General features: G+C 37.5%; 1 protein-coding gene across 3 annotated transcripts; it reads left to right on the forward strand.

The window, feature by feature from the left end:
• Positions 1-181: 181 nt before the first annotated feature.
• Positions 182-15,376, forward strand: sh3bp5lb (SH3-binding domain protein 5-like, b). Of its 3 annotated transcripts, none has more exons than XM_079829757.1 (7): positions 182-526; positions 610-862; positions 1,101-1,163; positions 2,775-2,903; positions 8,963-9,124; positions 10,598-10,771; positions 11,362-15,376. In XM_079829757.1, exons 2-7 carry the CDS (start codon positions 617-619, stop codon positions 11,983-11,985), a joined length of 1,398 nt encoding a protein of 465 aa, XP_079685883.1. In that variant the 5' UTR covers positions 182-526; positions 610-616; the 3' UTR covers positions 11,986-15,376. The 3 variants fall into 3 exon arrangements, with proteins under 3 accessions (XP_079685883.1, XP_079685882.1, XP_079685884.1); XM_079829758.1 differs by lacking the exon at positions 182-526 and adding an exon at positions 1,455-1,491 and having other exon boundaries at positions 735-862; XM_079829756.1 differs by having other exon boundaries at positions 209-862.
• Positions 15,377-25,962: the final 10,586 nt, after the last annotated feature.

Genomic DNA, 25,962 nt, shown 5'->3' on the forward strand with positions numbered 1-25,962 from the left:
AAAATAATTCTACTTATTTTTGTTAGTAGGCTACAAAAGAAAAATTGTATTAGCCACCGCTGTCATCAAATAAATAAATAAAATAGCAGAACTTTTTTTTTAATTTGGTATGATTTTACAGTAGTTACAATGACTGGAGTAACTATGGAAATTAGGCGGAAACTAAGTTTGGTTCATCAAGGATCATGATCCTGGACAAAAACAAAAAGGCAGCTATGAGAGAGCGCAAGAAACGGGGAGGGAAATAAAAAACGGAAACTAGCAACACTAACGTACCAATATTGAAATTACAATAACAGTGACCATCGAGATGTCTGGCTGGAGCTGTCGCTGTATTTATGAGCCCTGAGCTGTGCGGTATGGAAAGGCTGTGATTTCTGCAGTTAGCCGTAAAGCTAACGGTTCAGCCCGGGTCATACTGCGCTGTCAGCTCCACTGCATGACGCTACCGCTGCAAACAACACGCCTGCGCCGTTAAACGCCACTCATTCACCGACTATGTAGCGCTTTATCGCCAAATTCTCGGGTAAATATATATTTATAGGCATGGCAAACATTTAAGCACTTATATATTCTAAGTTTATAAGAGCAAAACGGGTCATTCTCAAGGCCACGGATGGAACCGGGGCGGCAGCGTGAGAATCCCCCCGGATCCGGGGAGCCGGAGTCAGGGGAGTGGAGAGAGGAGAGCGCCGGGGTGGAGGCTGAGGAAAGGGACGACACCCTGAAAAACAGAAACGGGGACGGAGGAAATGAGGAAGTTACGAGCAAAACCGAGAACACCGAGGTGGTGGAGAAAGATAAGCCTCAGTTTGAAGAAGACGAGGAGCAGTATGAGGAAGAGCTGGACCCCAGGATTCAGGTATTACAATTTGGACCCATAATAAACTTGATATTGTGACAGGTGCATTGAACTATGACACAATATTCACAATTTGCTTCAATTAATAGTTTATTATGGCAAAATTATATAAAATGATTTGTTTGTATGTGATTATGCAGGTTTTGTATAAATTAATACAATTGTGTCTGTTATTTAGTGCATATATTAATAGTAATTGAATGTCAGATATCTCCCCTCCCTGTTTTCCATTTGTCAGGAGGAGCTGGAACACTTGAATCAGGCCAGTGATGAGATCAACAGACTGGAACTACAGCTGGACGTGAGTAATATGTGACACTACTACTCTGTCTCAAAATCTATTAAGGTGCCTACTTTGACAGTGGGTGTTGTTTTAGTTTGTGCACTAGCTATTCTATGCCATTTTTCTTAGTATAAATAGCATGAGTAGTATGTCCACACTAAAAAAATCCAAAAAGAAAAAGTGCTCTTCAAATACCTGGATGATGCACTTAAAGGAATAGTTCACCCAGAAAGGGAAAAAGTAGTCAATGGGGCTATCAACTGTTTGGGTACCGACAATCTTCAAAATGTCTTCTTTTGTGTTCAACAGAAGAAAGAAATTCATACAGGTTTGGCACAACTTGAGGGTGAGTAAATGACAGAATTTTTAATTTTTTTTGGGTGAACTATCCCTTTAATTAACCGAAAAAGGGAAGTGTGCAATGCTGGACACTTCATGCACTCTACTGCCACAGCTTTTCTACCATAGCGGAGGAGGAAGGTCTATCAGTGATGTCAAAATAAACTTTACACACATTATACACAAGATGATAGAGTGCATGTGTAGCGTAGTGCATCATTTGGGACAGCTAATATCTTTATTCAAAATGCACATGTGAAGCGCTGAAATGAGAGACAGCTTGAGTGAGCTCTTAAATTTCAAGTGCTATAATGTCTGTAATCACATTTTGTTACACAAGTTGATGTTGATAACTTCACACTTGTTCTATTGTCTTTACCTCTATTAAGTTTGCAGTCTTTTTTTACTGGATGACAGATTTCTTTTTAATGATTGATCTATGTCTAAGTAGGGATGATATAAGGATGATATAATACTATACATAATGTAAAAATGGAATAACACAGTATTTACAATACACTTCTGTTCAAAACAAGTTAATACTTTTATTAATCAAAGATGCATTAAATTAGTCAAAAGTGACAGTAAATACATGTTACAAAATAATTTTATAAAAAAAAATGCTGTTCTTTTGAACTTTCTATTCATCAAAGAATCCTGAAATAAATGGATCATGGTTTTAACAAAAATATTAAGCAGCACAACTGTTTTCAACATTGATAATTATAAGAAATGTGACACTGAAAACTCACGTAATGGCCACATAATAATATTTTATATTTTTATCAAATAAATACAGAGCCTTGATGAGTATAAGAGACTTCTTTCAAAAACATGAAAACAAATGTTACAGATCCCAAGCGTTTGAACAGTAGTGTCTATATGACACAATATTTTACACAATATTTAATAAATTAATTTGAAAAAAAAGACAAATCTGGCTTGTGTACCCATTACTTCTTGTCTCTCTCCTTCACTGTATAATCTAATAAAGGTGAAAGAAGAAAGAAAACTCAGCCTTTGAACAAAAAAAAGATATGGAAAGTGTTTTCTCCTCTCTTTTAAAATGTATTTTGGAATTCTATTCCTAACTATGTTTTGCATTACACTATTTGCATTCAATATTGTTTTTTCTACTGTTTGTTTGAGCCATGTTTGGGTTGCAAATCATCCCCACCAGTTGAAAACTACTAAACTAGAGTATTGTATTGTTTACGTGTTTTACTCATTATGCCAAGTTAAAAGAATTGTTTTTCTCACTCTCTCATTATCTGTCTAACACTCGTTTAGGAAGCGAGATCCAGCTACAGGAGGATCCTCACAGACTCGGCACGCAAACTTAACGCTCAGGGCTCTCAGCTGGGAGCCTGCATTGAAAAAGCCAGACCTTACTACGAAGCCCGTAGACTCGCTAAAGAGGTGTGTGTTTGTGTGTGTGTGTGTGTGTGTGTGTGTGTGTGTGTTAAAGAGCAAGAGAACATAATATTGCATGTTTGTGCTTCATATCTTCTCAGATGAGTTCAAGATGTTTTTGTAGCTTGCTGATTCATTTCCAGTTTCTCATTATTACAAAAAATCCTCCCACTGAACCAGAAGACATTTGTCAATGCAGTGGTCATTATGGCGAAAGAGTTAGTGTGTTAATGTGATTAACCCTGATAACACAAGATGTGATTTGCACATCACTTTTCATTAGCGTTTTTGCAGCCAATTTTGAATATGTAATTGAACTGATGAAAACCGTTTAGCTGTGGCTATAGAGAGTAATTGAAAACAATTGAACCAGCAGCACTGAATTGAAACTTTGACTTGGGCATCAGCCCCTCTCATGAAAACCTGTAAATAAGTGGGATGAGTAGTGGATGAGTAGACAAGCTCAATATAAATGTAGTGGTGGTTGTTTTCCATATTGATAAAGGAACATTCACAATATTCGACTAGTTTATCTATAATTTTTTTATATGTGTGTATTTACATACTGTGTTAGTGCTGTCAAATCGATTAATCGCATCCAAAATAAAAGTTTGTGTTCACATTATGTATGTGTGTGTACTGTGTATAGTTATTATGAATATATAAATACACACACATGCATGTATATATTTAAGAAAAAAAAAAAAAAGAAAAAAAAAATATATATATATTATTATTTTTTTTATTATTTATATACATACAAATATTTCTTAAATATATACACTAATGAGTGTGTATTTATAAGTGCATAATAATTATACACAGTACACACACATTATGTAAGGGTCAATGACAAATAAGAAAAATAATATTTTTCTTTTAAAGGTCCCATGGCTTGAAATTTTCATTTTATGAGGTTTTTCAACATTAATATGAGTTCCCCTAGCCTGAATATTGTCCCCAAGTGGATAGAAATGTTGATCGGTGTAAAACCGAGTTCTGGCTGTCTTTCTCTGCCTTTGAGAAAATGACAGGCCAGACTAGCCAATCCTGAAGTCTCCTGGTTTGACGTCCAAGCAGGAACGGTTACCTCCCTTTCCTCCGCCCAGAGAATCTGGCACGCCCATGCAAACGCTCGAGAGATCATTGCTTGTGAACGAGTGAATGCTGGCAGTTTCTCAGTGTTTGGATGTACAAATGAAAACAGAAGTCTTTTTTCAGTTCCTTCTGATCTGTGATCAGTGATTTCTTCATACCTGCAAACTAGTCGCTTTTCTGCGAAATTCGCCGTTTTGAATCAAAATATGTCATTTATGTGAATCGTGCAGATTCGATTTTTTTTTCAGGGTGGGGGGGGGGAGGTGAAGTTGAAAGCATTTGTTAACTTCACAATAATAATTGGAAATGGGCTAATTTCCCATTGACTGGAGTGAGACCATAGACGTCTCTCGAGCTGTTGCGATCTTTTTTGGTGCTCTAATTTGGCGTGACATTCACAGATCACTGTAGCGTCTCAGTTCAGACGGCACATGAACTGATCACCTCCGCTCAGTGTTGCCAAGTCCGCGGTTTTCCCACGGAATTGGGCTACTTCAACACTATTGCCGCGGGCTGTTTTTCATGTCCGCGGGTTGAAGCGACCCCAATTATATGATATTTAGCCCCGGGAATGCCAATTTAAGTAGGCAACCATGCCAAAAAAACCACATATTTAACCCCCCAAATGCGATTTTTACTGGGGATGCCCGCCTGAAACGAGATTGGGCTTGTTTTGGGCTAGTTTTGAGTAGCAATTGGGCGGGTTTTGTTGTGAAAACCTGGCAACCCTGCCTCCGCTTTACAGCAGAAAAGTGTCATGAATGAACACAGGGCTCAACCATAGACTGTGAGGGCTCGACATTAATCTGACTGGACAAGTAGGACTATCTAATAAAATAACCAGAAACGTGAGAATGATTCTGATTTTATTACATTTCAATGTAAACAGCGATTGATAAGGGTTAGTGTATATCTGGTAAAAAAGTCTGCCTGAGAGAGACATTCGTGGAGAAATCAAAACAAATGAGCATAACAGCACTATAAACTCACAGAAGAAACATATTGGGGTAAAAAGTTAGAGTTTTATTTATAACTTATGATATTGTTAATAACACGAGTCGACTAAGGGAGCTGTTTTGCTGAATATCATCACAATTGCAAATGTTACATTGAATTTTGTGGTTAGCCTAAGTCAATATTAAGTTACTTATAATTTAGACACAGACAACATTTACTTTTTTGTTCAAATAAGAAAACATACAATCTCATAACATTTTTCATTGTAGTTGTAATTTTTCAGTGTAAATTATTTAATTTGATTGGTAACAGCCCTAGTGTCTTATTATAACTGAATGTATTGATCAAATGTAAGAATTTGACATTAAAGATGATGTATACATTTAATAAGGTTAAAAATAGCCTTTATAAAGTAAATAACTCCCTGGGGTAAATATCACAAATATACAGATTTAAGTATGTAGCTAAAAGCTAATATAACACTGAGGAGAATTACACCACAAAAAAATCCACACATTGTACAGTACATACAATTTGCTATGTACTGTACCCATGTTAATCGATATCAAATCAAATTTGTAATTTGAAATTCAAATGTAATTTGTTTCAGTGCCCAGCGCTATAGTGTAAATGTTTTTTTATTTGAAAGCAAATGTTGTCTTTTCTTTGCACCAGAATGCTTCGTTTACATGTTAAAACCACAAAAACGTTCTACTGTAGGGCAATGCCCAAGACCCAGAATAAAGTATTTAATTCGGAAACATGTCACCTTTTTCACCACTTGTTAGTTTGCAGGTATGTTTCTTATGTGTAGCTAATTATTTATTATTCGTGCACACGCTGCGGCTTCTCTCTCTCCCGACAGAACGGTGTTTTCGTGTTTTCTATCTTGTGAGTCAGTGTTTTTGTACGTCCTCGTCGCGTCTATCTGTTCTTAAATGTGCATACAGTCGGGAGTTTCTGCTCAACATCGGCAGAGCCACATCTTTAGAGATAAACCTCACGCACGCCGAAGCTCGGCCTTCAACATCCCCGACCCCCAGTACTGCATCTGGCCCACAGCGGAGGCACCAAACGCGGCGTGAGATTAAGCAGAAGGGGGGTAAGCGTGAGGGTATCTGGCTAGGCTAGCCAGCTTTCCCCACAATAAACTGGATTACATTCGATTACTGCTGTTGTGTCTTTGTTTGCGCTGTGTAAGTTACTCAATGCGCGTCACTGACGCTTTTCATATGATTGGAACGTATCTAGAAATAATGCTTTAATCAAACTTACTAACTCGTTCATCTCGCTGTAATGGTACATTGCATGTGTTACAAAGTTGGTAGAATAATGATGAAGACGGACTCGGCGTGACTGGGACTCGTGTTTATTCAGAACTCTCAGATACAAACACAATAAACTCGCGCTGACAGACAGCGCTCTCACAACTCAGTAGTTACTATAAATAACTTTGTTAGCAATCGCTCCGTCTCCGTGATGTCCGGTTCGCGAACGATCTTTCTTTTGAATCGGTTCTTTTTAGTGAACCGAGCCAGTTCACCAAATCGGACTGAATCGTTCTAAACGGCTCGCGTCTCGAGTCAGCGCTGATCCATAATTTACTAAAGTTACTAACTTTCTGACATGAGTGACAGCCCCTCCGACTAGAAATAAACTAATAACCTGAAGTATATTCTAGTAACTACAACAGTTCACCCTGAACTGAGACGTGCTAAGAACTGATGAGAAGTGAACTCAGGTCCATCCGTCTCTCTGGCAGCAGCTCGTGTGTTGTAGACCTCGTTAAACCACGCCCCCTCCGCTCATTTCAAATGCAAAGATGTCAGCCAATCACAACAGTGGGCGTTTTTACTGAAGTCTCACAGCAGACACGCCTCTTGAAACAGGGCATTCAGCCAGAGGGCAAACATAAGTATAGACAAAATGCCTTTTATTTCTAAATTAGGACATTTTATGATGTAAAAATCATACTAACAATATAAGTACACCTCAGGAAACACTATAAAATAATAGAAAAATGCCATGCCATGGGACCTTTAAGATAAAAAAATATAATTTTAAGCAAAAGAGTTTTAAAATGCATTTTTATGTCCAAAAATGTATGGTGTTGATTCATATTGGTTTTACATCTTTTAAGACAGCATTAATTCATTATTAAACAAGATTTCTGATTTTACCACCCAGAAAATGTCAGGTGGTGCGACCATAATTAAAAATAATATACATATACAATATACATATGAGTCATTGTAAAATGCATATCACATGGTAAATTCCCTTTCCCTTTTCTATGTATTGCCCTTTTAGTCCAATTCATATAAACTGACACTTTTCTAGGTGTTCAGAGCAAAATTTTCCATAAAGAGTTGTTTTTTTTGTGTTTAATTTTATGTTTAAAATTTTATTTTATTATTTGTATACATTATAAAATGATTTACATTTATATTTCTTACTTCATTTTGCAATTGCAGTGGGAATTGATACATTTAAATGTAAATTTGCTGGTCACACCACCTGACATGTTAGGTCTTTGAAATACCACAACTCAAAAAGTCAATTGAATTTCAAAAAAATTAAAAGAGTATCTTATAAAGGAAAATTGTAGATCCATTTGATATGTGACATGTATATATATATATATATATATATATATATATATATATATATATATATATATATATATATATATATATATATATATATATATATATATATATATATAATATTATTTTTAGGAAAATAATGAATTCGGACACAAAAAAATACATGTCATGTCATTGACCCGTAAACAAACTTTTATTTTGGATGTGATTTAATCGCAATTAATCGATTTGACACCACTAATATGTATATCTCCACTGTAGAGCAGCTCTTTGGCAAAGCATCATATCATCATGTACTGTTGTTTGAGCATGTCACCATGAGCTTTGCATTTTAAAAAGAGTCATTACATGAACATTTTAAATATTTTAATATGTTTTGTGAGGGTCACTAATGTTAATAAAGTTTTTTCCCCACAAAAAACTAAAACAAATATACAACAATTATTTTCAACCTTCATTCTGACCCTCTGTCTGAAATTATCAATTTTAAGGGGTGGCTCCTTTTAGCTTGTCAATGAATAGCCACTATTGGCTATCTTCAGTGCATTTTTGTTTTTGATTAAAAAAAATATATTTTTAAACTTAGATTTATGATGTTAATAACTGTGAAAACAAATAATCACAGTCTGTGAAAAGGATTTTTTAAATCTTTTTTTTAATACTTTTTGACTCTTTTATAATTAATATTTTAATAAATCTTAATGAATATTGTGCAAAGCAAAGGCTACATTCACACAGCAGTATATGTTTTTAATTTTAAATAGGGTTACATTTACACACACATTTCCATTGATGAAATTCATTGCTATCGCTACAATAAAAAAAGAGTTTTGAGTTCAGTTATTCATTCAATACAGACATTATTCAATTCCCTCCAGTAACTGGACATTTCAAGTGTCTGCTAGTAAACGTGGTTGTCGATGTGTGAACGTAGCCAAAGTCGGATATCATCCTTGGCGAGGATGCCATATTTCCAGCAAGTTATCCCAATGAAATATGGCCTGCCATTCTCAGTTCCTGACTTTTATTGATTGGTTTGGATGTTCTGATCTGTGCACAGCAATTTTCACTGACAACAAGCCAGGCTTTTTGAGCTAAACGGTTTTCAGATCCAGCCTTGTGTGCGGGATAATTGGATGTCAGCTTTACCAACCTCAAATCCTATTGGCCATTTCAATAATGTGCCGTAGAATTGTAGTATACATCCATACTAATGCCACATCCTTTAGCTAATGTTTTATTACATAAATATAACCTGATATAAAGTTGGGAAAGATTTGCAGTCTCCATTCACTTTAATGGCACTCTGTAAGGTCAGCATCCCTTCCTCTGATTGGCTGCATGTTTACAGAGCTGAGTGATTGATTGCTGTATATGAAATATGATGGATGACCTTACCCACAGGCTCAACAGGAGACTCAGAAGGCGGCGCTGAGGTACGAGAGGGCTGTCTCAATGCACACGGCTGCCAGAGAGATGGTTTATGTGGCTGAGCAAGGTTTATTGGCTGACAGAAACACATTGGACCCTACCTGGCAGGAGATGCTAAACCACGCCACAGCCAAGGTACGCCGCAGTGACTCAGCATTGCTCTTTTATAATTACAGCAATAGGCGGTGGCATAAATTTACTTAAAAACTCAAGTGCCCTTAGGTTTAAAACAATCTTAATTGCTAAAATCAATCTCTCATAGTCACAATTACAGATTTTGCTTGTCAAATCTTAATGTGTCTTATTTAAATGTGAGCAGCTGGTTAGTATGGATTGTAATGGCAGTGTGGCTTTGATTGTCACAGTGGGGGCAATCAATAACGCTGATGAATGCACACCTACACTTAAAGATCAAGGTTACACATCGTCATTTATATTTTATTCTAGCCCAGCCAGTAAAATAGAGCAGCATTTTTACAATGTGAAATCATCCCACGGTTTTGGTTTCCGGTTGGGTTGTCTTCAAAATTTCAGTGATCGATACCAGTGCCTGGGAAATTTCAAGATTCTTTCAAATAGTTATATGCTATTGAACACACTCCTTTATTACAACACATTGCCTCAGGTTTTTCCATTAAATCATTCAAGTGAACAGTCAGTAATAAAACAAAGAACACAAACAAACTACATGCATTAGAACAAAGTTACAAATTAAGTAAACACATATTCAAATGTTCAAATGAATCATTGAAGTTAACAGTCAGTAATAACATAAGTAAAAAAATGGATAAACAAATTGTATACAATAGAAATAAAAAACATAGAAGTTGCAAATTAAGTCGTAATAACATGAAGTACAGAAACAAATGACAAGCAATAGAATAATATGCAAATTATGTAAACAGTGCATTAATTCTTCAAATTAATCATTCAACTAAACAGTCAGTAATAAAAAAGACAAAGAAAAAAAATGTCTTTTGTAATCTTTAACTTTAAGCTCTTACTCTGAAATGACTTTTCCTCCAATGTCACTTAAATAGTTATAGTCAAAAAATTATTTAAGGTTTATCTTAGCAAACCGGCCTGGCTCCATTCTGTTTTGTAATGACTACTTTTAACAATTCATTCAATTCCCAAAGTCAATATCCTGTCTTACTTTGAAATACGACACAAAACAGGAATAAAATGGGTTGTTCAAGCAATTCATGCAGGTTTAAAGTAAACTTTGGCAGTTTTCAATTTACCGTTGAAGTAAACAGTAATAAAATATAGAATAAATGAACGAATTACCAGTAATAGAAGAAATAATAAAAACGATAGAACAAAGATACAAATAAAGTGAACCGTGAAAGTTTCAGAAACAGCATTGTCAAGTAAACATTGGAGATTCACACTGTAGATAGATTGATATTGTTACATTTTCTTTAGCTTTTGACATTTACAAGCTCTTAAAGAATGCTCCATTATTGACAGTGGTGATACAGATATTGAATCTTTGTCAAAGCTTTGTATGAATGATACAGAAAGATATGAGAATCAGTTCGATTTAATGTCTTTCATGTGTGAAAACCGAACAGGATATGCCATTTGACATGTCGCTGTTTTCAGGTGAACGAGGCAGAGGAGGAGCGTTTGAGGAGCGAGAGGGAGCACCAGCGTGTCACTCAGCTTTGTCAGGAAGCAGAAGCGCGTGTGCAGACTTTGCAGAAGGCTCTTAAGAGGGTCATTATCAAGTCCAAGCCTTATTTTGAGCTCAAGGCTCAGTTCAACCACATCTTAGAGGTATGCATCAGAGACTGGTCTCCGCTATAAAGGTATTCAAGGTCTGCTGGCCATCTCGATTTAAGTAACAAAATTAAATCCTCTATGAAATGCAAACTAGGGAGGGGCACAAAGAACAGAGACTTCACTTACAGCATACAATCTAATCATTTGAATATAATGTTTTAGTTTAATACGTCATCAGCCATGAAATGAAAATAATCATTGGCTTATTACAGTGTCCAAACTTGTTCCTGGAGGGCCACTGTCCTGCAGAAATTAGCTCCGACTTGCCTCAACACACTTGCCTGGAAGTTTCTGGTATGCCTAGTAAGACCTTGATTAGCTTTCAGGTGTGTTTAATTGGGGTTGGAGCTGAACTCTGCAGGACGGTGGCCCTCCAGGAGCAGGTTTGGACACCCCTGGCTTATATCAGCCTGAATTTCAATATTAGTGTAACCTTAAATATTATTTAAAAAAAATCTAATGGATGTTCATCTGTTTATTTAGTAATTATAGTGCCATTAATATATTTGGCCATTCATTTTTGGTAACAAAATTAAGAAAAACTATTTATCCAATGTGCTATGATTATCCCCACTCATTAACAGGAGCACAAGTCCAAAGTCGTTCAGCTGGAGGAACGGGTGGCGAAGGTGAAGACCCGATATTCTATCGCCCTACGCAACCTTGAGCAAATCAGCGAGCAAATCCATGCGCAAAGGGGGCGCATTCGCGCCGCCAGAGATCGCAACAGGGCCCGTGGGGGGCGGAGCTCTCCAGTTGGGGCAGAGTCTGAGGGTATAATTCAGGCAGGGGCGTATGCAGGGGTGGTGGCCAATCCTTTAATGGATAATGACTGGGCCGATCAAGAGAAAACTCGGCAGTGGGTGGAGAAACACAGGGAGGCAGGGTGGGGCCACAGAGAGAGAGTGGAGAAGGCGGGGTCAGACTCCATGTCAGTCATAAGCTTGCAAACCATTGCCTCCGACCTGGAGAAGTTCGATTCTGTGGAGCACTTGGGCGACCTGAGTGATGTCGGAAGTATAATAGGTGAGGAGAAAGAGGCAGAGAGCGAGAGAGGATTTAGGGCTGAAGACAGAATAGTAGCGAAAGAGGTGGCGAACCTTTCGAGACAGGATGCAGAGAAAGGTGCCTCAGGGACAGACAGAGAGCAGAGAGAGAGAGAGCGGGAGAGCTTTGTCAAGCAGCACCACAGAAGTGTTAGTTTGTGAGGAAACAGGAAATTAGAGTTGCTCCACTCCAAGACTCTCAACTGACTACAAATGAATCAGACCGAAAACACTCTGTATTTGCTTAAAGGTGAAGTGTGTCATTTCGGTGCCACTAGTGGCACAAACGGAACTGAAAAAACAAAGTCCCCGAAACACTCACCCGTCTGCTATTGGTGACATAAACAGATGGTCCCACACCCTAACTTGTGCCATTGTTTGAGCCAATGTTTCTGTGTCAGGTCAGGCTGGTTGAGATGCTCAAAAAGAGTTTGCACTTTTCTGGGAAATCAACATACAAATGGCTTCATTATAGTTTTACAGTAGGTTGAGATAGGATAATGTCGATAAAATTGCACACTTCATCTTTAAAGGGTTAGTTCTCTTTCATTCATCTCCGTAACACAAATAAAGATATTTTACTTAAAGCCTTTATGTATAATGCATTATAAAATAATTTTTGTATTGCATTAATTATGCCTTGTAATGCACCTTATAATGTATTGTATACAATATATAATGCATTATAATATATTGTAATAATATATTGTTACACCTCCTTTATAAAGTATGATACATTAAAAAAACATGACAAACAACCAACTTCAGATGTAACAAGAAATGTGCACATGTTATAATGCATTTGAACTTAGCTTACAATTATTTGTGACCCTGGACCACAAAACCAGTCATACGAGTCTTTTTTTTAATTATTGAGATTTATCATCACATCATCTGAAATCTGAATGAATAAGCTTTCCATTGATGTATGGTTTGTTAGGATTGGACAATATTTGGCCGAGATAAAACTATTTGAAAATCTGAGGGTGCAAAAAATTTCCAAATGAAGTCCAACGCATATTACCAATAATAATACATTTTTATATATATATATATATATACAGTAGGAAATTTACAAAATATCTTCATGGAACATGATCTTTACTTATATCCTAATGATTTTTGGCATAAAAGAAAAATGTATAATTTTGACCCATACAATGTATTGTTGGCTATTGCCACAAATATACCCGTGCGGCTTATGACTGGTTTTGTGGTCCAGGGTCACATTTATAAACTGATGTATGCTGTATATATAATGCATTACAACGTACATTATGAACACTTTAATAATGCATTATACATTAACCTAAATTCTGTCTGTTCATCATATAAAGCAGTGGCTATGGGCAGATCCAATAGTTTTAAACTTCCACAGAGTACCCGCCTTCAAGGAAGTAAACGCTTGTCAATGGAGAGTGGCCAGACTCTTTGTACAAATTAAATGTACAAGAGTCTGGTAGGACCAGGCTAGAACTAACCCTTTAATGGCACACACTATGGAAGCCCACCAATTTCCACCTGAGAGTAAAAAAAAAAAAAATGGTTGGATCAAAATAAGAAATCAAGTCATATTTGTGAGATATGAAGTCACATTGTGAAATGTAAACTTGCATTGTGAGGTTTCAAATCCCATTGTAGGATATAAATTCAAAGTAATTTGTGTGTAAAATGGACTTTCATGAAAAGTTTTCTCCGCATTTACAAGCCCATTATAAACATCAGATTTGATAGTTAAATGTGTGTATTTTAAAGAATTTCAATCACTTATTAATTATATTCTAATACAATTAGCATAATCCTTGCCCATGAATTACATCATGTACAGAAATATTATGGGTTCTTTCAACTTTTTTTCTCATTTTTGGCTCCAGACAAATTGGCCATATGCTTAAAGTGTTAATCTTGCAGGCAAATAATACTAGTGGTCAGAATAATAGTAATCTATAATAAAAGGGTAAATGGACTGTGGCTGTTTATCAATTAAATTTCTTTAACTAATTGGTTAATAGGAATTTCATATAATATTTAACTAGTTTCATGAGTGAAACTTATTTCTGTGGATGCCCATTGTGAGATTTTAGATCTAAAGTTCATTGAAACAAATTCACAATTGCAAGAAATAAACCTGCCATTTTTTTTTTTTTTACTGGAAATGGTGGAAACAGGCTACTTTAACTAACAAATCAGAAGAATGCGCCTCTAGAGGTGGTGACTAAGGTTCAGAAATCATTATAATGAATCCATTTTCGGACATAAGAAATGGGATAATCGAGAGGAAAAAGAGTATTAACACACTTACACTGATTGACGTGGCATTATTGTAACACTGCACTATAGCAGAGGGGGTTCAGATGTTCTCGGCATTAATGAATAACAATGAGGAGGAGGGTTGAGGTGGTATTTTAGTCAGTCTGCAGGGATTTGTAGTTCTCACGCTCTGATCCCATCTTCTCGGTTACTTTTTCTCTATCGGTAAGGGGGCAGGGGGAAAAAAGACAGAAAAGACACTTCACTCAATGAAAGAGAGAGAAGAAAAACAAATGAGAAATGCATTAAACATTGAAGATCAAACTCACATCTGTCTGTTACCACAGAAAAGAGAAATGCTCTTACAATAGAGGTCTATGTACTGCTGTACAATTCCTTGAGCGGCTTCCATTGTTATTTTACGCACATTTAGGTTTAGGTGACTGAAAGCCGAGTCAAAGTCTTTTCTGTGATTACAGATAATGACACATATGCTGTTGATAAAACTTCACTTGTATGTAACCTGTAATTTTCCTTTTAATGTGTTTGGTCTCTCTCAGTATTTGGAATATTGTTTTCATTTGGCTGTCAGTTAGTATTATTTTGCGCAACTTGTAATATTAAGTTCTAGGTCATCAATGTGTGGCATTTATGATATATTTCAGATCCAGAGTACTGTTTTTATTGATTTAGTTATATTTGAGAGATATTAGATTTTAGGTCAGTCTGGGAACGTAAGAGGGTCTTGTCTTGGCAGAAAGACAAGAACAGAACATGTTTACAAGTTTACAAGTGTGTCCTGCTGGAATTTTTCAAGCAAAGTTGAGTAAATAAAACAACAGTGGAATGACTGAATGATGAATGATGTGTACTTGATGACGTAACTGTGTTTTGCAGATATACACTTTGAAATCCTGTAATATGCTAGCTGTTTGAACAAACCGTGCTGTGGACAGTACAGTATTGTTTGCAAGTTTACATCCTACTCTTCCAAATTTTTTGTTGTTTTGACTTTTTTTTAAATGTAGCTGTTGTAGTTTTTTTGTCCGTAATCCATGTAAATCCATCCTTCCTCCATCATAACCTCTTCTGTACAGATTCCTCACATGTCCTCATAGTAAATAGACGATGCTCTGTAGAGTTAATCCAGTATGCTGCTGTCTCTCTCCATTCATAAGGTCACATGAACTCTATGTATATACAAGCTGATGTATGATGAATACAAATAATCTTTACGTGACTGATAACTTATTCTGTAAATGTTAATTTATTGCACAGTTAGAGATAATAAAACTTGAATTGAACAACTATTCTCTTCGTTTTCTCATTTAATTTCACTTTATACTGATAGAAGTGTGGTTGCTGATTGCTACTTTGTGTCTCCCATGCAGTTGTGATTTTATATTTCGCAATGTAACTACATCTCTTAGTTGTGACTTTAATTCTTGCAATTGTGACATTATAACTCACAGTGCATCTTTACATCTTGCAGTGTAACTGTTTCTCGTAATTGTGGCTAAAGGGAGACTTAAAAAGATATTATATCGTGGAATTTTGACTTTGTTTCTTGGTTTCTCAATGCTATATCCTGTGATATTTAAGTGTCAAACTCTGACAATTGCGACTTTGTATCACAATTGTGAGAATGTATTGCAAGTCCGACATTATAACCAAAAATGTGCAATCTTTAAAAATCTTGCAATCCGATTATATCTCTGACTACTACCTGTAATTGCAACTTTATATCTTACAATTGACCGTTCGCAAAGACCCATCCCCTTTAGTTACTGTTGCTATGTCCGACAAGCCATGGCGCTCTCACACCACACACGTTCTTACGTAGAGAAAATACATTGCGAAGCAAAGATGACACTGACAACACGCCGACAGACAGGTAAGAGCAAGTTACTTTTGATATGAAACACAGTCTCAACTTTGAAATTGTCATTTTTGAAAGAAATGTAAACAATAAATACAGTTTTGTGGCTCTTTAAAAGTGCCCTAGAATGATTTGAAACAACATTTCAAATTGTTCTCTGATATCTACATAGAGGGTATGTGGCTTATTTGAGGGCAAAAATTGTCCAGACATGGTTTTACAGGTCCATTTACAACCACAGTTTTTGCCTTATTTGGAAGGGTCATGAATATTAATGCAGAGTTCTGCTCTGATTGGCTGTTTCACTGCGCGGCTCATTTCAGTAGCAGCAAACGCATCTATACTGTCCGTCATGAAAATGGAGAGATTATGCATCCAACTTTATTTGTTTGATCCTGTTTCTGACGAAGATGCAGATTTTGAGGAACAACCAAGTGTTTTGGGATTGGAAATGGATGCTTCTGAGTGGTAAGTTCAGTAAGAACCTGCAAAACGTAATAACGTCAAATTAAGCCTACATGTGAACTAGCATATAACATTAACTTTACACGTTAACTCATAACATCAGCAGTCACAACTAGCATTGTAAAAAATATTGTAATCATTGTAATGCATCACCGTATGATTTTACAATGATAGCTTCTTCACTTTGAATCACAAACTCTAAATAGCAAACTGGGTAGCGCGTAAATATGTTGTTTGTTTGTGCAGTACAGTAAAGTTTTTTTTAACAAATTGACTAGATGCCTTGTCAAATGACTATCCTTTCATCTTAAGTGGTAGAGAAGGGGACGTAAGCTAGAAGGGTTGAGTGAGCTGTAAGCAACTAAACTAACGTAGTTAACTCCTGAGTTATGTGTTGATGATGAGATGTTGGCTAAATTATAATTCTATCCGACAAAAGGGATTGTCATATGTATCTACGGTTGTATTTTGTAGATTTATATGACAACACTGGCAGGAAGTAATATTAACCTTTGTCATTTGTCATACTGTTATGTATGCTACTTGGAGTTTCCTATTGTTACTGTAGGCTACTAACTTAGCATCTTGCGTTGGATCTAGACAACACACAGGGGATATTATCGTTCATGTTGTCTCACTAAGAAACTTTCAATTTAATCAGAAATTGTTTAGACAGTCAATAAGTGGATAAAATCACTACTTATTGCTTGTGGAAATATAGTTGGAATTGTCCCCTTCTTCAGTATCAGACGCTGAGCGAAGCCTGCTTTATTGTCCCAGGTTAGAAAAACTCTGTGGTGAAATGGGCCTAGCAAACGAACATCTTTGAATTAAATTGGTGTGGTATTCGGTTATAGATAAACATCAACCATGCCTGTTGACAGTTTTGTTTCTGTGAGAAGTGTATGAAAAGTCCTCACATCCCCTGCACAGCCTGGAACATAACATTTATTTCCATGATCTGCCATTTTCGCCATCCTCGTTTGTTCACAATACCTGCAGAACTCTGCAGTTCCGCCTGGCCTTGAACATGCAAATGTTGGGGGCGTGCATATTAATGATCCCGACTGTTGCGTAACAGTCAGTGTTATGTTGAGATTCACCTATTTTTCCGTGGTGTTTTTCATAAACGAGATTTACATATGAAGGACGAAGCAATGGTGTTTGAGATGTACTGAACACTTGTTATTCAACTATGCCAAGGTTAATTACATTTTTCAATCTAGGGCACCTTTAATGTGTCGTGATCGCTGTAGCGCCTCAGTTAAAGCTGCTCGTGAACCGATTATCTCTTCTTTCTAGTTCATTGACAAGCATGAAATCACCATGAATGAACACTAAAAGAAATGTTGTTTCAACCGCAGAAAGACGGCAGTACACACCGTTTTTCCAAGTTCAAGTCCACCGACGTTAATCTACTAACTCTCCTGACTGCTTTGTCGGACAAAACGGCAGATTCGGCGATGAGATTGGTCAGGTCACCGGTCAATCAAACTTGCAGAGAAGGGTGAATTGAGAATATTTCTTGCAATTGCAACATTCTATCTTTGGGCCCCTGGTGCAATGCGACGCCAGGCACGACGCAAGTGTTTTTTTCTAGTTTCAGTCCGGCGCAGTTATCACTTTCACGACCAACGCCATATTGTTTAAATAGCAAATGCACTCACACTCATCTGCTCCCCCATGGGCGTGCTGGTCTGGAAACGAGGTGTGTTCAGGAGCATTGTTTGCGTTTTGCTATTTTGAAGCAACTAAAAAAAGACTGCCCATTGACCAACAAAAACCTGGTCTAAAGTCAATATTGCAGTATTTTTTGTTATTTAAAGGGCGCGTTAGTAATATGCACCTATACACTCTGCTTATTACACACACAGGGACGCACAGCAGCACACAAACATTTTTAAATATTAAAATAAAATAATTCCTCTCTGGAGAAGTGCTTAGTCTTTCCGCTTGCAAATTCCGCCATGTAAATAGGGGAATGGGAGATGAGACTCTGATTGGTTTATTGCATGTTACACACAAAACACACCCATGACTCATTAGGAGACTAGGTAGGCTACAACGTTTTTGGACCATGCGCCTGGCGCACCAACCATTTTTTAGCAAAAGTGGATTCGGACACGCCCTAAGTGCACCTGTGCCATGTGCTTCAGACCATGCGCTCAGATTGTTAAAATAGGGCTCTAAATCTTTTTGTTATATCTCTCTATAATTTTAATGCAACACTAACTCACATTGTGACTTGAAAGTGGCACAATGCGTGACAAAAAATCTTCACAATTGTGAGACAAATTCGCAGTGGTGAGAAAAAAAGTTGCGATTGTGCGATAAAGCCACATTGTGATTTGAAAGTGTCACAATGTAGCTTTATCTCACTATTGCAAGTTTTTCCCTCATAATTGACCGTTCGCAAAAACCCGCCCCCTTTAGTTACTGTTGCTATGTCCGACAAGCCATGCCGCTCTCACACCACATGTTCTCACGTAGAGAAAATACATCACGGAGCAAAGAGGATACTGACAACACGCCGACAGACAGGACAGAGCAAGTTATTTTTTATATGAAACAAAGTCTCAACTTTGAAATTGTCATTTAAAAAAAAAAAAGAAATGTAAACAATAAATACCGTTTTGTGGCTCTTTAATGTGTCGTGATCGCTGTATCGCCTCAGTTAAAGCTGCTCGTGAACCGATTATCTGTTCCTTCTAGTTCATTGATAAGCATAACATAAAGATAAATGAACACTAAAAAATGTTGTTTCAACCGCGAAAAGACGTCAGTAGTCAGGACACACCGTTTTTCCAAGTTCAAGTCCACCGACCTTAATCTCCTCCTAACTCTTCTGACTGCTTTGTCGGACAAAACGGCAGATTCAGCGATGTGATTGGTCAGATCGCCTGTCAATCAAACTTGTGGCGAAGGGTGAATTACGACTTAGTTGTCTCTCTGTTATAACTAAAAATGTGATTTTATATCTTACAATGTGACCATCTCTCAAATTTGACTATTTGTATTTGATACTTAATTTCTAGTAATTGCGACTTTATACCTTGCAATTGTGAAAATGTTATGCAATTATGAACTTATAACTATCAATGTGACTTTCAGTTTGATTTGTATAATAATTACTTTTTTTCTGGTAATTGTGATTTTATTTATCATCATTGTGATCTCCCAATGTGACTTTATCTTCCTCTAAACTTTATCCCACAATTACACTTCCATATCAGAAAGATTTTACATTACGATTTTCTTTAGAAAATTAGAAGTGTGCTTACTCGTGGGCCACCACAAGGCAAGGGATGTCCTGTATCACTATGCAGTTTGCTAAGGCAAACCGAGAGCTTGTTAGAATTGCTACGTATGAGTAATAGTAATTGTTCCGCTTGGCTTAACAAACGCCACTAATTACCAGTTACATTGATTCAATAGCTTGATAATTGTAATCAAGAACAACAGCGAGTTCCAAGGATTTTTTTTAGGCTATTTTAAGGTGAATGGCCAAGAGCAGTGGGGTATTCCTATCTACCTGAAATCAATCAGATGTGCTGGAGAACAGGGCTTCCATAATAAAAAGAGAATGGGAGGATGAGATTATCCTCCGTCTTCAGTCTTTAATTATTCAACAATGATATAAATATCGAGCAGAGAACTCCTAGAAACTGGCCACTGGGGAGAGAAAACAAAGAGAGTGAGGAGCTGAGCAAAGGATGAATGTGATGTAAGATGTGATAATTGTCACGTTGAAAGGGCAGTAAAAGGGAGGATGAGGGCAGTTTAAGGTGAGAGACTAATTTCTCTGTGACTGCAGAGAGTGAAGGTGACATTAGATGTGGGAGTTTGTGAAAAAGACAGCCAAGATGATGACAGCTGAGTTTGAACTGAAAGATGAGGTGTCACCGCCAGCATTTGTAACAAGAGCTACTCACACACGTTTTTTTTCCCTTTTCCTCTCCATCTCTCTTTGTGGTTTTTGTTATGTTGAAATTTCTCACTAAGGACTTTGTGACTCACTGATTCCACTGCTGGGATACCTGAGGGGAAACACATCAGAAAATGCATTATTTTGATTGTCAATTTAGATACATTGGTACATTACAGACGGGAGCGAGTTCATACATCATGAAGTTCATACATCACAAATCATTTATATGATACATTCATTTGATGTAATTCTATTTTGCTTAAGCATTTACTTGTATTATATTTTTTATAAGAACATAGAAACCGTAAATAGTTGCATGGACTATATAGACCTATACACATGGATGGCATGACCCAAGGTTTCCCAGCAGAACATTGCCCAAAGCATCACACTGCCTCCGCCGGCTTGTTATCTTCCCATAGTGCATCCTGGTGCCATGTGTTTCCCAGGTAAGCGACACACACAGACCCGGCCATCCACGTGATGTAAAAGAAAACGTGATTCATTAGACCAGGCCACTTTCTTCCATTGCTCTGTAGTGCGGTTCTGATGCTCAAGTGCCCACTGTTGGCGCTTTCGGCGGTGGACAGGGGTCAGCATTGACACCCTGACTGGTCGATGCACTGTGTATTCTGACAGCTTTCTATCAGAACCAGCATTAACTTCTTGAGCAATTTGAGCTACAGTCGCTCGTCTGTTTGATCGGATCACACGGGCCAGCCTTCACTCCCCACATGCATCAATGAGCCTTGTCGACCATGACCCTGTCACCGGTTCACCACTTTTCCTTCCTTTTGATAGATACTGACCACTGCAGACCGGGAAAACCCCACAAGAGTTGCAGTTTTGGAGATGCTCTGACCCAGTCGTCTAGCCATCACAATTTAGCCCTTGTCAAACTCACTCAACAAGCGAAACATCAACTTTGAGGACAAAATGTTTACTTGCTGCCTAATATATCTCACCCACTAACAGGTGCCGTGATGAAGAGATAATCAGTTTTATGTAGTTATCAGTTTATTAGTCTTCAGTGTCATATGATCCTTCAGAAATGTGGTGCTCAAGAAACATTTCTTATTATTATCAATGTTGCAGACAGTTGTGCTGCTTAATATTTTTGTGGAAAGCGTGATTCATTTTGGTTTACTATTCTTTAATGATCAAAAATCATGATTATGTACTATACATATTTTAGGTACTGTAGTTCATCAGCATTTTTACACCAAGTTGTTAACGATCTTTAATACAAATATTCTTTACAGTCTATCAAATAATATGAGCTGATAAACTGCATGTATAATAATTATCATAAACATGTTGTTCAGGTGAATTATTGCATGGCACACTACGAGACACTGCTTGATGTGCTGTCAGCTACCCTCTTTCGTGTTGCAGACTGAGTTTGCCCCAGGATGAGAACTCAAGTGTCACGCCTAATGGAACAGATCCCAGGTGAGTTAGTTGTGATTTCACTGATCTTACCTGTCTGTGAACAACCTTGGAATAGATTGACCAGTGGAGGGCTTTGTTCCGAGCTGAAGAAAAAGAGAGTGTGATGAATGAGTTCTGATGAATAGAATTGATCCAGAAATAGCAAGAGAGGGATAAGTCATCCTTCTGGTCGGTATAACAGTTGGCCTTGTTAGAAAAGATTAAGATTAAGATAAAGTCTAGGTTTAAAACTGACCCAGACCTAATTCAGAACTTGGATGAATCTGATTTGTTTAGATAATTTATGGATCACACACAACTTCTATCTATCTGTCTGTCCGTCTGTCCCCCCATCCATCCATCCACTCTATTTCTATCTATCTATCCATCCATCCACTCTATTTCTATCTATCTATCCATCCATCTATCATGAGATATAGAGATCTATCTCTCTCTCTCAATCCATTTCTATCTATCCATCCATCCATCCATCCATCCATCCATCCATCCATCCATCCAGAGATAGAGATCTATCTCTCTCTATCCATCCATTCATCTCTATATCCATCCACCCATCTATCTATCTTTCTATCTATCATCCATCCATCCATCCATCCATCCATCCATCCATCTCTATATCCATCCATCTATCTATATCTATCCACCCATCTATCTGTCTATCCATCCATCTATCATGAGATAGAGATCCCTCTCTCTCTCTCTCTATCCATTTCTATATTTCCATCTATCCATCCGTCATCTATCTGTCTATCATGAGATATAGAGATCTCTCTCTCTCTATCATCCATCCATCATTATATCCATCCATCTATCTTTCTATCCATCCATCTATCATAAGATATAGAGATCTATCTCTCTCTCTATCATTTCTATATTTCCATCCATCTATCCATACGTCATCTATCTGTCTATCATGAGATAGAGATCTATCCATCCATCCATCCATCCATCCATCCATCCATCCATCCATCCATCCATCCATCCATCCATCCGTCCATCCGTCTATCTATCTATCTATCTATCTATCTATCTATCTATCTATCTATCTATCTATCTATCTATCTATCTATCTATCTATCTATCTATCTATCTATCTATCTATCTATCTATCTATCTATCTATCTATCTATCTATCTATCTATCTGTCTGTCTGTCTGTCTGTCTGTCTGTCTGTCTGTCTGTCTGTCTGTCTGTCTGTCTGTCTGTCTGTCTGTCTGTCTGTCTGTCTGTCTGTCTGTCTGTCTGTCTGTCTGTCTGTCTGTCTGTCTGTCTGTCTGTCTGTCTGTCTGTCTGTCTGTCTGTCTGTCTGTCTGTCTGTCTGTCTGTCTGTCTATCTATCTATCATGAGATATAGAGATCTATCTCTCTCTATCCATCCATCCATCCATCCATCTCTATATCCATCCATCCATCTATATCTATCCACCCATCTATCCATCTATGTCTATCCATCCATCTATCATGAGATATAGAGATCTATCTCTCTCTATCCATTTCTATATTTTCATCCATCTATCCATCCGTCATCTATCATGAGATATAGAGATCTATCTCTTTCTATCCATCCATCCATCTCTATATCTATCCACCCATCTATCTGTCTATCTGTATGTCTGTCTGTCTCAATTCATATATGAACATTACAAGAATAAATGATTTACCAACTAAGTTTTCAAGCATTTTAAACAATGCTTGGGTGTTGCTAGGTTGTTGCTATGGTTTCTGAGTGTTGCTTGGTTGTTACATATAGCGGGCAAATTGAAAAGAGCCCTCATGGATCTTTATGGCTCTTTCAGTGTAAATCCATAATGAAAAGGAAAATCATGTAATCGTGTAATGTGATCATCCACTGGGTGAAAATTATACATTTAACCTCACAAAAGTAACAGCAGACCTCAAACTGCACATTTTGAGATACGATTCATGTCTGTAAAACATGGTGCAGGATGAGTTGAGCTTGTTTTAGCAAGCACCGCTAATAATAATTGCTTCAAATTAATACTGCAAATTATTCGTAGCCATGTAAACAAGTACTGAGAGATACATTTTACCTCTTCCAAATGAATCGTGATAGGCCTAGTGGTGTGTCGAAACAGCACCTCTGTGAATGCATGTCCCCTACACTGAAACTATAGTGCTTATGGACTCATGTAAATGGTTTGCCTCCACCATGTGCCATTGTATATGTAAATGAGAGCTCCCTGAAAGTGGCTGTACAAAAAACATTTGCAGCGGGGAATAATGAAGTGCTCCCTATCCTACTGTACTCCTCTGTTTGCGCTCAGCAAGGACAATCTATTGTCATGAGTATGACAGCGTCTGTATGAGTAATTACTGCAGCCCACTGCACACTGTCCAATTTCCCCTCCGTCTAACGCGAGAGCACAGAACGAATGCTCAGAAGAGTTTAAGGGCGATCCTCGGATGAAATGAGATGTGCCGGTGGTTTGGGTTTACTTATGGCCATCCGTTTGATTACTTTGGTGCACCACCAGTAGTTGCAAACATGAAAATTGCATTGCATTTCTTCCCAGCAAATCAAAAAGTTTTAAAGGTCATTATTGACTTTGTGGGAAAGAGACTGCTGAGGTGTTGACATCCTAATGGACTAGGTCTATAATTAAATGTTTGCATGCACCCTCACTCGCACATGATAAATGCTGCTCTCATCGAATAGTGAGATATCATTTTCAACCAGCATGACTCATCCTCTCGGCTTCCACTGCCAAGAACAGAGCCACAGGATTTAGAGCAGCACTCTGACAGAGGAACTCTTCCATTCCCAAACTCCCAACAAGAAACTGGGAACTATCGGTTTATATTTCTTCAAGGAAATACGGAAAGAGCACAGCTGTTCGGGCATCTGGAAAGCTAATTCACCATGGGTTCCCTTGGGAATTTTCTATTGGTTTTTAGAATAAATAATAGTTTTGGGATTATGAGGAGGAAATTTCCTAAAGACGTTTGAAGGTGATTTTCCTCTATTTGAAGGCATTGTTTTTTACAGACTGTAACAAAAGTGCCTAAAAATTCACGTTTTAGTTATTATATTTAGTATTACTGATGTTGTTGAACAAAACACCTCTAAGTAATATTTACCACATCCCTTATTTTATCCATATGTTGTAAATTGCCTATTCTGAAAACCCACTTACAATTCCTAAGGGATTCCATGGCTAAAAAATTCACAACTGGGTAATAGGACAACAAACTAAACAGCTTAGGTTTATAGACTTTGGTTCTGATTCTTTGCTGTTGTTGTGATACAGCCTTGGCAGAAATAATCATCATAAATCAATATGGAAATAAATCAGTGAAAGAAGACCTGTCGCATAGCCGCATGCAAATATATCAATGTCAATGGGATATTTGATTTCAATGTTTTTATTAAATGGCATGTTAAGTAATTTAAGCTTTAAAATCATGCAGCAGCATACGAAGTAAAACATGATGAAGGAATGTCAATACAATGCTGCATTCAAAGCACTGTAATAATAAAAGAGTAGCCACTCCACACTCTTAGAAATGAGCAATGACGAAGAACCACCATTTTTGGTTCCCCGAGGAACCACCTTTTTCTTAGTGTGAAGAACAAAAATCAAAAGAACCTTTTTTTCTATGTAAATAACCTTTTGCGGAATGGAAAGGTTCCATGGATGTCATGGAACCATCAATGCCAATAAAGAACCTTTAATATTAAGAGCACACTCTGCTAAAAAGCATCTTATAACAGCCTAAGTGGTTTTGCTAGATTTAAGTTGGTCTTCCAACCAGGACAAGCCTAGTGTTCAAATGGTCTACCGTCTGGACCAGCTAAAAAGTGCCCAAACACCATGTAAAACCAGCCAACGGACTATAGGCTGGGAGGCAAACAAACCATGTTTTTCCAGCTTCATTCGGCTCACAAAAGAATCAAGATGCTCCAGTCGACGGATAAATATAATGCAGTGACAGAATGACTACATGCATCAAAGTGACACTTCACTAGAAGAGGAGATCTGGAGTCCACGGGTTTCCATTGGCTCATCCACGCTGCGCAGGGAGGAGGTCTGCACTATTTATCTGGGATATGAGCGCACCATCTGTCTTTCCGTCAGCCAATGAGCGCTTTAATTCCCACTCTATTCACCGGCGGTGTCTTCATGTAGTGTGCAGACTGCACACT

The sequence above is a fragment of the Gobio gobio genome (genome assembly GCF_949357685.1).
Source record: "Gobio gobio genome assembly, chromosome: 11".
Taxonomy (NCBI): Eukaryota; Metazoa; Chordata; class Actinopteri; order Cypriniformes; family Gobionidae; genus Gobio; species Gobio gobio.